General features: G+C 41.8%; 2 protein-coding genes across 7 annotated transcripts; one reads left to right on the top strand and one right to left on the bottom strand.

Annotated features, from left to right (window-relative positions):
* Positions 1-81: 81 nt before the first annotated feature.
* On the bottom strand, positions 82-9612 carry RAD9B (RAD9 checkpoint clamp component B). 6 transcript variants are annotated; one of them, XM_083804230.1, is made up of 11 exons: positions 9445-9612; positions 8923-8993; positions 7821-7970; positions 7197-7311; positions 6101-6200; positions 5354-5463; positions 3393-3499; positions 2873-2937; positions 2195-2317; positions 1255-1510; positions 82-906 (listed from the first exon to the last, which is right to left on the bottom strand). In XM_083804230.1, the coding sequence occupies exons 1-11, from the start codon at positions 9476-9478 to the stop codon at positions 778-780; spliced, it is 1260 nt and encodes a 419-aa protein (XP_083660356.1). In that variant the 5' UTR covers positions 9479-9612; the 3' UTR covers positions 82-777. The 6 variants fall into 6 exon arrangements, with proteins under 6 accessions (XP_083660356.1, XP_083660357.1, XP_083660359.1 ...); XM_083804231.1 differs by lacking the exon at positions 8923-8993 and having other exon boundaries at positions 9445-9582; XM_083804233.1 differs by lacking the exons at positions 8923-8993; positions 9445-9612 and adding an exon at positions 9057-9438.
* VPS29 (VPS29 retromer complex component) lies at positions 9496-13681 on the top strand. Its single transcript, XM_083804254.1, has 4 exons — positions 9496-9635; positions 12126-12317; positions 12777-13012; positions 13310-13681. Exons 1-4 carry the CDS (start codon positions 9633-9635, stop codon positions 13425-13427), a joined length of 549 nt encoding a protein of 182 aa, XP_083660380.1. The 5' UTR covers positions 9496-9632; the 3' UTR covers positions 13428-13681.
* Positions 13682-13870: the final 189 nt, after the last annotated feature.

The following is a 13870-nucleotide window of genomic DNA, read 5'->3' on the forward strand; positions in this document are numbered from 1 at the left end:
GCCCCGTCACTGACTTCTGCTGGAGGAGGTGAGGGAAGGGAAAAGAACAACTGAAGGCTGAAACACAAGAACTCGTAAGCCGTGTTTTCAAATCATTTTTTAATCACAATTTTTATTTCTTTAACCAAAGTTGTCATAGAAATGCATTTATTCAGCTAAATACTACTTCTACAAGATTTCTGTAAGAATGCCAGCTGTTATGTAGCAATAATGTATTTATTTGGCTGTGCTGCAGTAGGTGGGTTTCCTATTCAGTGCTTCCGACTTTACAACAGTAGCTTAATTTGTCTGAAGTGCTAACGCAATTTGAATTCTCTTGTGAGACTGGAAAGCTGAACATGCAAAGCAATGTGTCTACAGAATACATCATATACAAATCTAAACGACCTAAATTTATATTATGACAGCAGCTACGGCTTTAAAATTATTAGTACTGGTGCTTAATGTAGAGAATAAACATTTAACCGGTACTGACACGGCAGGAAATGATAGAGTACTCTGTACCAAGTAGTTCTGCCTTTTTGGTACATTCCCCTTGGAGGGGAAAAAAACAAACACACTTGAGTGGAATTTCCATCCACTTCCCAATAGATGTTAGTGAAATGCAATTTACCAAACAAGTAGCTTCCATGAAGTTCCAGCTTGCCTAAGAACTGCAGGACATTTTTGTAACAGAATTAAACTTTCTAAAGCCAGAAACTGCTCTACGCCATGTCAAATACGCTTCTGTCTTTCAAGGCGGTCCACATTAGTCTTGGATTCGTACACCTCGTGTTACTAGAGAACTTGGGAGCTCTGCATGTTGCCAAAATCCTCTTCAGTGTCACTAGCTGTTGCTAAACTATGGGAGGTGTGATTGATGGCATCCTTCTTAGGAGAAACTGCTCCAAAGAACAAGAACTGAAACTGGAAAATGCAACGTTTACAAGAGTAAGACGTGATGCATGTGATACAGAATTTGGGGGGTTAATTAATTATTTCTGATGCTTTTGCCATTTTTAAAATACATTTTAAAGTCTCTGTCAGTCTGTGGTGGTGTTTCCTAGTAAACTATTTTCAGCATTATAGCTAAACATGGTGTTTTTGTCAGCTACGCTGCTATGAAAGCTGGTTCCATTGAAATGCCACGTGGAACACTGAGTACCACCATGTAGTTGTAGCCCCTGGACTACACACAGCATCCAGCTTTTAAATGCCAGCTAAGGTTTTCACTGTTTTATAATACAACATAAATATGACTGGGAGTGTCCTTACCTTGTGATAATGAGCTTCTCTTGACTCTGCTTCCAGCACTGCTTGGTCGTCTGGCTCAGGCATGGCTGTTCCCTCAAGATCTTTAAAAACGTTCCCCGAGTTGCACGTATTCTGTTTTGCCACAGGTCTTGCAGGTGCTGCTAGCTCTGTGTTCTGTTCGTTTTCATTCTGCCGTGGCTTTTTGGAAGCAACTGCTTCTGCATTACAGTCCTTACCCATGGAGGAGTTTTCAGATTTGCCCACGTACGCCTTTGAGCTAGATCAGAGAGTGTAGGTCAGGTTAGTAATTGGCCTCTGCGTGTCTTTGTTAAAGTGTCTTTGCCTGCTAATGGCAGGCATTACAGCTTTACAACAGATTCAGCAAGTATCTTCCCCTCTTACAGCAACAGAACTCCATGGAGGTAAAGCTAATGAGAGGCTAGTGCGGAAATGCTCTCCTTTGTGCCAGAAGCTTCAGTGCTGTTCACGATATTAAGAAATAATGCCAAAAGGCTTGGCTGCTGGCTCACCTTTTGCTACAGCCACGGTTCCTCAGTGGTACAAGATAATGGAACTTGTCTGTGTGGCTAAAACCATTCCCTTGCACGCTCGCTAATGGTAAGAGACCCGTGAGGTGACTCGGGCTGCTCAAGCACCCGGTGGCTGTCTGATCTGTGGCACTGCCTTACAAACAGCACACCGTAGCCGTGTGCTTTGATGAAAAGAATCCACAGGTGGAGAAAGAGACTGAGGTCTCTCTGTCATGCTCTGGCTGGGCCTCAAACTACTTCAACCTTTTTCCGAATGTATCTAGTTCATAGTTTTCCTCTGAAAAAAGGCTACAGGATCAGTACAATGCTTACGAACACCCTGCAAGAATACACAGATCACTTTGACTTAGCGGGAAAACTTCAACTTTTCAGCCTGCAAAGTCAACCTGCCTCCCTCATCCCACTGTTACCTTTCTGGAATCCGTGAACAGCACGGGGGCTCCTGGGAAGCTGTCCCCTTGTCGATGTCAGACAATGTAGCCAAAATAAAGCTGGCTTCCAGCACCATGTCTTCCATGCTGAAAGCAACTGGTCTAAACACAAATATCCAGAGATGAAGCAGCATGCATCATTACATTTTGGGAGGAAACACGGCTCGTGCAATTCTATACATGCAGATCACAAAATACCCAGCTGAAAAAATTAATATTTGCTGCTTAAGAACCTAAGATGGCTTCCTTTTAGATATAAATACATCAACAAGCAAATACTACATAATATTATGCTTAGTTAAATTGTAGTTTTAAAAAAAAACTGCTAAAGTTATATTTTAAACTAAAAATGTGTTATTTCTTTTGTCCACTAAATAAAACTGCATGTATTAGGCTTGAGAACCTGAAGTGTCCAGGCAGCTTGTAGGTGCTTGCTAGACTGCATGGCTAGTTTAGTAATCCAGGTGTCCATGTTAAATGCTTTATGCGCAGTAACAAACTACTTAACCCTGTATTGCAAATTAATTAGAAATAGAGCCTCTATTCTGAAGTGAACATTTTTTTACAGTTAAATACGTATCAAGTGACCTGCAGTCAAAAAAAACAGCTGTAGAGTTGTAACTGTGCTATATCGAGATAGGTAGTTCCAGAACGTACTTCCCAGATACGTCAAAATGGATTGAGACAGGACCATGGGTAGCTTCGGAAAATGCCAGCAGTCCCTGAAAAGAAGGGGTGCGTGGTTAAGTGCTATTTTAAACACAGACGAAGATTAACATTAGAGAACACGTTTATTCCAGCTGTTGTTTACTGGCAAAAAAAGTAAAGTAAAAGTCTACTGCTTCTAGAGTGCATTTCCTGCCTTCTCCGCCTGGAGCTTTGCCTAAGAAACCTCTGCAGTAGAACTACTGTGCCAATGATGCCTTCTCCAGTAGTTATGTGTCTGCCCAGCACTGAAATTACTTTTCTGCTGGTTTAAAAGCTTTGCCTTTCAAAGGCTGCTGTGAGGGACTCTGCAGTGTCCTAAGGATGCCTGTTTTTAAAGCCAATCCTTAACCAGCTGGTGAAATCCTGCTACCAGCCAGGAGGCCTGGTGCAACACTTACAGGAGGAATTGTTCTTCATTGCCCACATCAAGTCATGCAAATTAATGGAAATTGACAAATCCTTAACTTACCCTCAATTCTTTAAGGCAAAACGTCACTTCAGAGTCTACTCCAACTTGGAAGTAGTCAAATTCATCTGGATTTAGCTGTATTTCAGTAAGCATTGTCTTTGAAAAGTCTGTTTGAAATAAAGTCGAGAATTCAGAACAGTGAGATTTGAACTCAAAACTACAATTAAATCATGATGCTTTTGTTAGCACTGTCTCAACAAATGGTGACTAACAATAATAGATGTTTAGCTTATCTAAATTTATATTTAAATAAAATAAAAAACTCCTGAAATTATTTACAGCATATTATGGGGATTTACACAGCTTTTAACAGAACTTATTTCATGTTCCGCTATGCGATGGAGTCCTGATGCCTGCTGTCGTTCCTGTAAATCTGCTTTATCTACAGGCATTGATCACAAATGCGATTGCCAGCTTCTTACTGCTGCAGAGATGGGAAGACCAAAATGCAGCATGACTGTAACGGATTGATGGTTGTCAGCAATTGTGATTAGAGGACCATGAAAGCGGACTTGGGTTACTTATTCCAAATCGTCATCTTTTCCTGATACTATGCAAATGACGATGGAAAATAAGCTCTCCAGCATCAGGTATTCAATTGTTGCTTGCTGTCATCTGACTACTCGCTAGCTATTATCAGGTGTGTGAAAAGAAAATAAGAGGGTACTACCATGATGCATCCCAGTCTCAGAGGCATTCAGAAAAATACACCAGCTTAAGCAGTTCTCTTCCAAAGCCAGGCTGCTAGGGAAGTATTAAACTAGTCCCAGCCTCCTCTTTCTTTGCTGAAGAGTTTTTTTCTCAGCCTTCACCAAGGCCCTACTGCATGGTCAAATACACTCTTGTTAAGTTCCTTAGAACTGCAAAAATAAATGTTTACAGCATACCTGCCAACTTCAAGGCAGAGCCTACCACGTGCAAATGAAAACAAGCCTAGGCAGAAGCTGTAATTTCTGTCTCTGAAAATTAAACCTGAATGTGGAAAAACCCAATCCATCAGCAGCTGGTATGTTCAAAGGACACGCTTTGTTTCAGAGCACGCAGAACATCTGCTGCAGGCAGTACTCTGCATCGCATGCTATGCAACAAAAACCGCACCTGTCATTCCTCTTTTTCTCCCGTTTGATTGTTTGTTTTTTTTCGGTATCCCACTGCATTTCTACCTACTATTTTTTCACTCTCCTTCTTACAATAATGCTTTTAAAAGTATGTTTTTAAAATAATATTTTTTCCTTCAAAATGTAATCTTTTTATAGTATTTTCAGTAATTTCTTTCCTGTTTCACTTCTGTCAGTTTCCACCACTTAATCCTTCTTGCTCTCCACTGTTTTAGCCTGTTCTAAGCACAATCCCCACACCTACACTCCAGGCAGTCATCTTTTTCCAGGTCATTATCCTCAGCTTTGGTCAGAAGCATGAAAAGCATCCCTTTATTATATGATACACAAGAACCTGTACTTCAAAAACACAATCATAACATTAAAATTAGTCTGAGTCACACGCCAAGAATCTGGACTGTTCTCCATCTCAGATCCGAAAATAACAACACACAACATAACAGTATTAGGCCAGCTAACATGCTAGATACACTCTGTAACAGTATCAGTTCTCTAATTATGTTACTCTGATTTAAATAGTTCATTTTAAAGCCTAATATTATCTCCTTTTCCCTGTCTGTTTCCATGCTTCTGCTCTTACAGCATGGTAATTACCTCTGTTGAAGCCTACAGCAAATGGTGTAATTTATTTCAATTGGCTGCTCAGTCTGCTATCTGCCACCGATACCAGGAAAATATTATTAAAACCATCGTTTCTTAAGCCAGAGGATGGCAGTCAGACTTAAAATTATCTCCATCTCATTCAGCCATGAAATGCATTTTCCATTTCTGTTGCAGGTTGTTATTCCTGCAGTTCACCCGTTCTGTAGTCCCAATAGCCCTTTGGATTTTGCATTTCCTTACCAGCGTCTTCCTCAGCGTAATAACTCCTGAAACAAACCTTCATTGGGGTAACCGATAAAGTTACTTCTTCTTGACTGGTTGGAAAGTGGATCATTATATCAGCCAGCAGCCTATAAAATTTAATTTAGTATTAAAATAATTTTACATGACACAAGTTATTATCTAGCAATTGTTACTGGCATTAGAAATTAAAATTGCTCCTTGGCAATATTGTTGGAAAAAACACCTTTGAAATGTGCAACCCTTCAAGTTATGCTGTAGCTTTAAAGCTGATTTATACAGTACTAGGTATGTAAGAAATCTAAAAATACAACTAGCAATTATGAAATCAGATTTGCTTACATTTAATACCTGTGTATGTTGCCCAATCAGCCTCGTGTACACATATAGCGCTGCTACCTTTCTATATGCGTACATACGGCAATTAAAAACCCTTCTACTTTTATTACTGGATTCTTTGCCCATAAAATTTAAGCACCCTTTTATTTGCTGGAGGTGGAAGCTGATCAAAGGTGTGAATTCAAATTATACACTACACACTTCTCAAGGTTGCAGCAGGATTCATGGCAGAATGATCCCTGTTTCTGAAGCTGTAATGTGACATATCAAGTATTAGAACAATGGATTTAGCAACTCACCATTTTTGACTGCGGGCCCTAACCAAATTTTGTTTATGTTAATAACTATAACAGCAGTACTGTCTTCTGGATGATTTCTCTTCAGAAAAAATACTTTTCTATTCATTACCTGGAGTGGACTTTAAGTATGTTCGGACACATGTGCTTTGCAAAAACAGCCTGCAGTGGATCACATTCTTGGAAAGTCAGATTATATGTTTTTATAATACCTAAGTATAAAGCATATGAACAAAAATCAATAGTTAGAATTGTAATGCTTACATTAAAGTCTAAAAATCAAGGGTCTAAAATTCTATTTTTTTTTTTTAGTATTAATTGTTCTTTTAAGACATCTCAATAGAGAAAGTAACTGACTATAGCAGTAACTCACCCACAAATAGAAGACTGAATTAAAATGCCATCTAACACTTCCTTCATCCTATTAGTTATTCCCTCCAGCATCTGAGTTTTTTAAGAATTCACAGCAAATGAATGAACAGCAACAAGTCCAACAAATGCATAGGAAAAAAAAAATCTTCAATATTTAACTGTTACAGTAATATAAATGGTGGTGGAATACATAACGCAAACCCTACAGGTCTCTGTTTCTAGATAAGCAGGAGCTGATGTGTGAACTAAGTGAGCTTATTTGTCTTGAGACCTCATTCAATATATAACCTCTTTATATAAGCTAGATTTGTTTAATAATATAAAACACAGCCAGGCTCAGCAAGCTATGGTTCTGTATGAGTTTTGCAGAGACTAATGCCAATGGACATTCACGCTGTTCTGCTGGAATTAGAGTATCAGACCTGCTACCACGTTAAAGAGCTGCAGTGTTATTAGCAGAAAGACCCACTATATCCTCAAGTTCAAACACCTGCCAAGGCAGGACTTCCCTCCCTCACCTTTTAAATTCCATAAAGTGTGTTTTTCAGAACTGAATCCAGCCTAATTCTAAATGGTGTAAGCTGTGGACTGACAATTAATATACAGTATGCATAACTACTGAACTGAAGAAAGTTAGTCTGATAAATCCTGTCATAACTTTTTTTTTTTAACAAGGTGACGTACATGCTGAATACAAATTTTGATGTGAAGAGCCTGAAAGTGTTTGGCATAATGTTCCATCAACAACACTCAGTTAGTAATTACACTAAATATTATGTTATCCTGCTGTTTTAAACTGCTTCTGTTTCTGGAAAGTGACTTTTTGCGTAACCTACCATTTCTGCAGAGAAGCTGAAAAGTTATGTGATGCTCATTAGTATTTGTATAAATGCTGCATTTCTCTACATTCCTTTCCAGCACATTTACACATCTAAATACAGGAAGAACTGACTGGGGAAGAAAAAAGATCAGCGCAGAGGTTACTCACCAAGAAGTTTTGCAACGTTATTCCCCAGCCTCATGCAGTTCATCTCGAGCTTTTATGGCTTCCCCAGACTGCTTTGTAAGCAGACGTGGAGGCAGCCGAAACCGATCTTTGCCAGCCTCACCCACGACTGCAGTACGTGGCTGACAGGGCTGTTTGCTGAACAACTGGTCAGAGCTCTCCTGGCCTGTACTGTTCTCAAAGGCTACAGGAGAAACACCCAAGAGCCAGAAACGCAGTATTCCTTCACCCCAAGATTAAACTGATTCAGGCTTTGGAAACCGCTGGGCACAGCTCAGAAGTACACCTTTTAAACAGTTAAATACGAATACTCTCTTTCGCAGAATTGCTCAGAAGCACTTAAGTTCAGAGTGATCTGCATGCCTGTATGATCCTCCTCCCCCTATAATTTCATTTGGAAATTGAGCTAATTCGCTGCTTTCAAAGCTGGGCATAACAAACTGTTAAAACATACCTTAATGAATAATTTACATGGAAGTGATAACTGTTTTTCTTTCTGACATGGCTGAGACACAGCTGTCCAGCAGTAATGTTGAAAAAACATAGATGAGAAGAAGATGTACGCATACGCTGACCTTGAAGAATTCACTGATCTTAAGGCAAGCTGAAAAGAAATGTAAAATCATTAACTCCAAACTATTTCTGAATAGTTTGAATATACTATACTATATACTGAATCTTTAAAAAAAGAAAAAAAGCTACCTCCGTGCTTCAGGAACATACGTAAGCCACAAAACCTTTAAATGTGTCCGTCTCAGAACAAATATAGATGGATCATGCATATTATCATGTTCAGACTTATCACCTTTATTATTACTGGTCAGAAGTCACAGGTGTAATGCAGGCACAGGAATCCAATCTCGGGATATTTAAGTGTGTGAGTTAAGCTTTGAAGTGTGAGTTACCTAATCACTCAGAGCTCCAGCTTGTGTTTGAGCTATGTGAAGGACTGGAGCCTGTTCTAAAACAATCTTCCTGTACGCCCATCCACACAAGGCACACAAACGAGCAAAGCCTTTACCATCACCTACGGGATACTTCATGCATGAAAAGAAAGGATCTCCCCTTGTGACCTGCCAGCCACCCAGCAAGCTGAGTCGATCGCTTTTAACTCAGAAACCTCTAGAGAAAACCCTAATTCTGCGGGAAGCGGTGTTTGATTAATGGGAGGCATTCTTCCTGTTGAGTCATACCAATACAAAAACATGTTGTTCAAACGCAATTTCTGATGTGGTACAAAACATAAACCTCTTGACCCGTGACAATAGAAATAAAACCCTTGGTATTAATCCGGATGTCCTGGACAAGCTTCACCTTGGGTAACACCAAATTCCAAGAATATTAGGTGCAGAGCAGGTATGAATCTTCCAGGATATAATCTGCATAATTACAATTGCAGAAAATATGGCATTTGTCCACGTTGAAAGTGGAGGGAGCTGAGAGGGAATTAACTCAGACTTAAGCGTACCTGTAGAAAAACAGCTACAGCAATATCCAACAGAACAACCACATTCCCAACAAAGATTTTAAACTGACAATTAATCAAATTTACTTACACCTTTTTCTAAGGGGTCAAAGCAAAACTCATCGCTAATACGTGCTATGGCGTGTATTGCTTTTCCAAACACTAACAGGAAACAAAACAAAACAAAACAGTGCAACGTGCATTTTAAGTTAAAACGAGTTATACCGCATCCTCTCCACGATAATTTAAGGGGGAACATTCCACATTTCCCACACGTTTCCAAGAAAACAGACACGATGGCAAACTACTCTTTCCTTTCCCGTGGCAGCGGCACCTCGGTGCTTTCCAGGGCTGCCCCACGGAGGCACACCTCAGGTGTTGCACCCCCCTGCACAAGCAGCCGCCGACATGCCCTGGCGTCCCCCCGGAGGGCTCCCCACGGCCACACCGACCACCATTTTAGTCAGAAAAAAGACATTTTGCGGCGGCAACGAGCGCGGGGACCTCGCCCCGAGGGGCACCCAAGGGCCCTGCAGGGGGGTCTCGTCGCGTGCCCGCGCTGAGGCAGCGCCCTGAGGGGACCCCCCCGCCGCACCCTGCCCGCGCTCGGTACCTCTGAGGGGAGCCCCCCCGAGCACCCCCCTCATGGCCGCGCCCTTCCCCTCACGGCGGGCCCCGGATGCAGCCGCAGGGGGGCGGGCGGCGGAGAAACGCGTTCGGGGCCGGCTTGGCCCTGCGGAGGCGCCGTAGCGGCGGCGGGGCCTTGGCTTCCGCGGGGAGGCGCGGGCGGCGGCGGGCAGGATGGTGAGAGGCGGCGGGCACGGCCCCGGAGCTCGGCCCCCGGTCCCCCGTCCCCCGGTCGGGGCGCTCCGCTCCGCTCCGCTCCCGGCAGCTTCTTACCGGGGGGCTCCGTCAGCCGGCGCCCGGGGGGGGGGAGGAGGCGGAGGGGGGGAGGCTAGGCCTGGGGAAGGGGAAGGGGCGGGGGGGGCTGCGCTCGGAGCGGCTTGTTTTTAATTTTTTCCCCTCATGATTTTTATTTTAACGCTTCTCTCATAACGCCGACAAATCATTAATTGTGATTTTTTTTTAATTTTAATTATTTTATTTTTTTTTCCCCCTCCCCGTTCATCCGGCTGTGTTTCTCTTTTCTGTTGCTTCCTTTTCGTTTAACGCTGGTCGCGTCTCACCCCGTTTTCCATTCCCCTGTCTGCGATCAACTCCGCCGCCCCTAAGGCCGGGCACAGAGTAAGTGCGCCGAACGGGCTCGGGGGGCGGCCAGCGGGCACCCAGGGCAGGCAGGAGGCACCCAGGGCAGGCAGGAGGCACCCAGGGCAGGCAGGAGGCACCCAGGACCCACCTAGGGGCAGGCAGGAGGCACCCAGGGCAGGCAGAAGGCACCCAAGAGGCACCCCCAGTACACAGGAGGCACCCAGGAGGCACCCAAGATAGGCAGGAAGCGTCCAGGAGGTACCCAAGAAAGTCAGGAGGCGCCCAGAAGGCACCCCCAGTACACAGGAGGCACCCAGGCGCTGCTCCTCGCTCCCCGGCTGCACCCCAGCCCCTAGTCACACCTGGGTGCCTTCACTCGTCGTTACGGTGGCTTTCCAAGCTTTAATGTAAGTAATGGGAGCTCAGGTGGGATTTGGGGGAGCGCGCCCTGCCTGCTCACCAGCGAAGGAGGTGATCTCTGTTGGGTGCAGCTCTGCTGACTGCAGTGGGGCTGCGTGTAAGCGGCAGTGCGGTGCGATTAAACGTCACGTGCAGAACGGGGACTGCGTGCCTGAATCCCGAGGTGTCAGTAAGAGAACCCATCGATTGCCACTTTAATGATCAGAATCACTCGCTACCCGTTTTTACCTGCTTTCCAGTACATCGTCACAAGAAGGAGCTAGTTAGTATTTCGGAGAACTTTTGAAAGGCCATTAAAAGACGTGTCTTTGTATTTCTTTCCTGGATTGGTTTCAAATTGGTAGTTTGTAGACTGAAGAATTCCTGTATTGTTTACCAGTATTTTCAACTATCTGCTCTCTAAAGATGAATGGGTTTCATGAGGCCATCAAAACATTCTTAATTAGAAAAGGGGGAAAGAAAAACACCCAAGTCCTCTTTGCCTTTCTGGTGACTGTAAGCATGAAGATAGCTGCATGGCCTAAAAATCTAAAAATTAAGGAAGGTGACTTGATGTGGTTACTATTGCTTACGTATGTAGGCGTATATACATTTGTGACTGTGTCTTTTACGCAGATTCGATGGCTGTCGTTTTAGGAACAGTCTTACCAGCAAAGTGTTAGGATTGGAGGATAATCTGCCACAGTTAATTGGGAGGTGTCCATCAGGCTAACAGGGATGCCTGGCTTTAAATCCAGTGGTTTCAGTGTAGAAGCATAACACCCATGCTTCATAGAGCTTTCCATGCCCTTCTTGCAAAATTAATTTATCACTACTTTGCTTGCATTAATTACTTCTTTATTAGCCAACCTAAGGCCTAAAATATCAAACCATGGCCTTACTTGATCTGAACCCATAATTTCGAAGCTGCCATTAAATTTGTTTTCCTTGCATATTTTGTAATGAAACTGTGAATGGATAAAACTGGTAATAGAAACACTGTATGCAATAATCTATCTTACCTTCTCTGCTGCAGTGTTATTTTTTTTTTTCATTTCATTGTTTTGTTAGTCTTACTGTGCTGTTGTTCAGTGGTTCCTACAGTATGGGCTTGGAACAAGCTTCCTGTTCGGGTTAACTATTAACACACATTGCAAATTTGCTATTTTTTTTTTTCTTGATAAAAACACAGAAGTTAGTTAATGTAGAAAGAAGCAGGGTTGAAGGATGTTTAAGGGAATTGACTACAGTTTAGCCAGGTCTGTACTTGAGAACATCTGGTAGAGATGTCCTCTATCTTTTCTTTTCCTTTTTTTAATGTTTAAGTGAAAACAGAATATGGGATAGTTTATGGTAGTTCCCAAATTTGTGTAAATTACATCAAGTATTAATACAGTTCTTTTGTTATACTCTGCAGTGGCTTGCTTTCAGCAACAGAATAAAAAAAGACCTCTGTAGACCCTTAAGTTCATAAGGCCCTCCTCTTGACACCATTCGAGATTAGTAAGGGCCCTTGTTTTCACCCAAATGCAGAAATATTCCATCACCATTTCATTCTTATTTTAGTAGCTTTTATATCAAAATGCAGTTACAAAACTGATGACATTGCAGTGCTTTCTGTTATGTAGTGATTCTTGTCTTAAATATCTGTAATGATTTTTCTTCCCTGTCGTGACACCTGGTAAGTTGGTGTTAGTATTAGGAGATCTTCACATTCCACATCGCTGCAACAGCCTCCCAGCCAAATTCAAAAAGCTGCTGGTTCCAGGAAAGATCCAACACATTCTCTGCACGGGAAATCTCTGCACCAAGGACACTTATGACTACCTCAAGACTCTGGCTGGGGATGTTCATGTTGTCAGAGGGGACTTTGATGAGGTAGTGGCTTCTCTTGAGATTTGGTTAATCTCTTACCTAAAAGCAATGTTTGTGTTATTTGTACTTTAAGTAAAAGTTGGCAAACTGAGCTTACGTAGTACTATGAGTGAAAATCAAACTGAGCAAAAGAGTTGGAGTTCCAACTGATATGAATTGCACAGTAAGTTCTCTTCTGTCATCAGGATGAATAAACCTAATTTATGTACTTAGCTGCTAAGTCTAAGACTCAAGCCAAGAGGAGCTCCCATTGTCAGATCTTTGAAGTTCCTTGCGTCTTTACCAAATTCTTGACAGTGTTCATAAAAGCAGTATTGCAACTCTCGTTTGGTAGCGGTAGAGCCAATCACGAGGTATTTCGATAGGCTTTCCACATTTCTGTGTTTTGTGTAGCTTTTTAATATAAATCTGAAATCTAATATGGTGTTGTTGGTTTTTTTTTTTTTTACTTTTGATTTTTAGAACCTGAATTATCCTGAACAGAAAGTTGTAACTGTTGGACAGTTCAAAATCGGGCTGATTCACGGCCATCAGGTCATTCCTTGGGGTGATATGGCAAGCCTGGCACTGCTACAAAGGCAGTTTGATGTGGACATCCTCATTTCAGGACATACACACAAATTTGAGGCATTTGAACATGAAAACAAATTCTATATCAACCCAGGATCAGCTACAGGAGCTTATCATGCCTTAGAAAAGTAAGTAGAGTATGGGAACTACCTGTGGGGGTTTTTGTTCTGATAACAAAACTAAACTACAAACAACACTCCTTGTGAAGGTTAATATTTACATTCTAAATGTCAGGCAGAGGAGGGGTTTATAGTCATTGCTAAGTGTCCTGGAGTGAAACACTGAGAGAATAAAGCTTCAGATCTGATGTACTGTGCTTACAAAACTGGAATCAATGAGAGCGAATCTTGCTAAGAAGTCTAATGATGAAACACTACTGAGGTTATTATATACAAACAATATGATTTTTTTTCCTCTCTTTCTAGCAATATCATTCCTTCATTTGTGCTGATGGATATCCAGGCTTCTACAGTAGTTACGTATGTCTATCAACTAATTGGAGATGATGTGAAAGTAGAAAGAATTGAGTACAAAAAATCTTAAAATATATTTGCTTGTCTGGCATTTTTACCATCTCATTCTGGAACTGCAAGTTACTACAATACTTGATTGTTAGTTTACAGTACTACTTCACTTACTTGCTAACAGCTTAACAATGTAGCTTCTTGGTAATAACTTTAAAACAACATTGTGTTTGCTTATTTTCTCTGTATGAATTGATTTGTAAAATATGCCATTAAAATAACTGTTTAAATACTGTTCCTTAATGTTATAATAAACTTCACTTCATAGAAAAACTAAGCTTTATGAACTGTTGTTGGAAAAAAAAGAAAAGCAACAGCTTTTTTTTTTTTTAATGGCTGGCAGTACTGTCTACCTAATGCTTAGCAAAGAGCTTGATGTGCTGGTTCAGTGCCATCTAAAAGAAAAACGTAAAAGGTTTGAACAAAACAGTTAAGGGCACTGGGGACGTGTTAGGTTTGCTT

Source organism: Anser anser (genome assembly GCF_964211835.1).
Source record: "Anser anser genome assembly, chromosome: 18".
In the NCBI taxonomy this organism is placed as follows: domain Eukaryota; kingdom Metazoa; phylum Chordata; class Aves; order Anseriformes; family Anatidae; genus Anser; species Anser anser.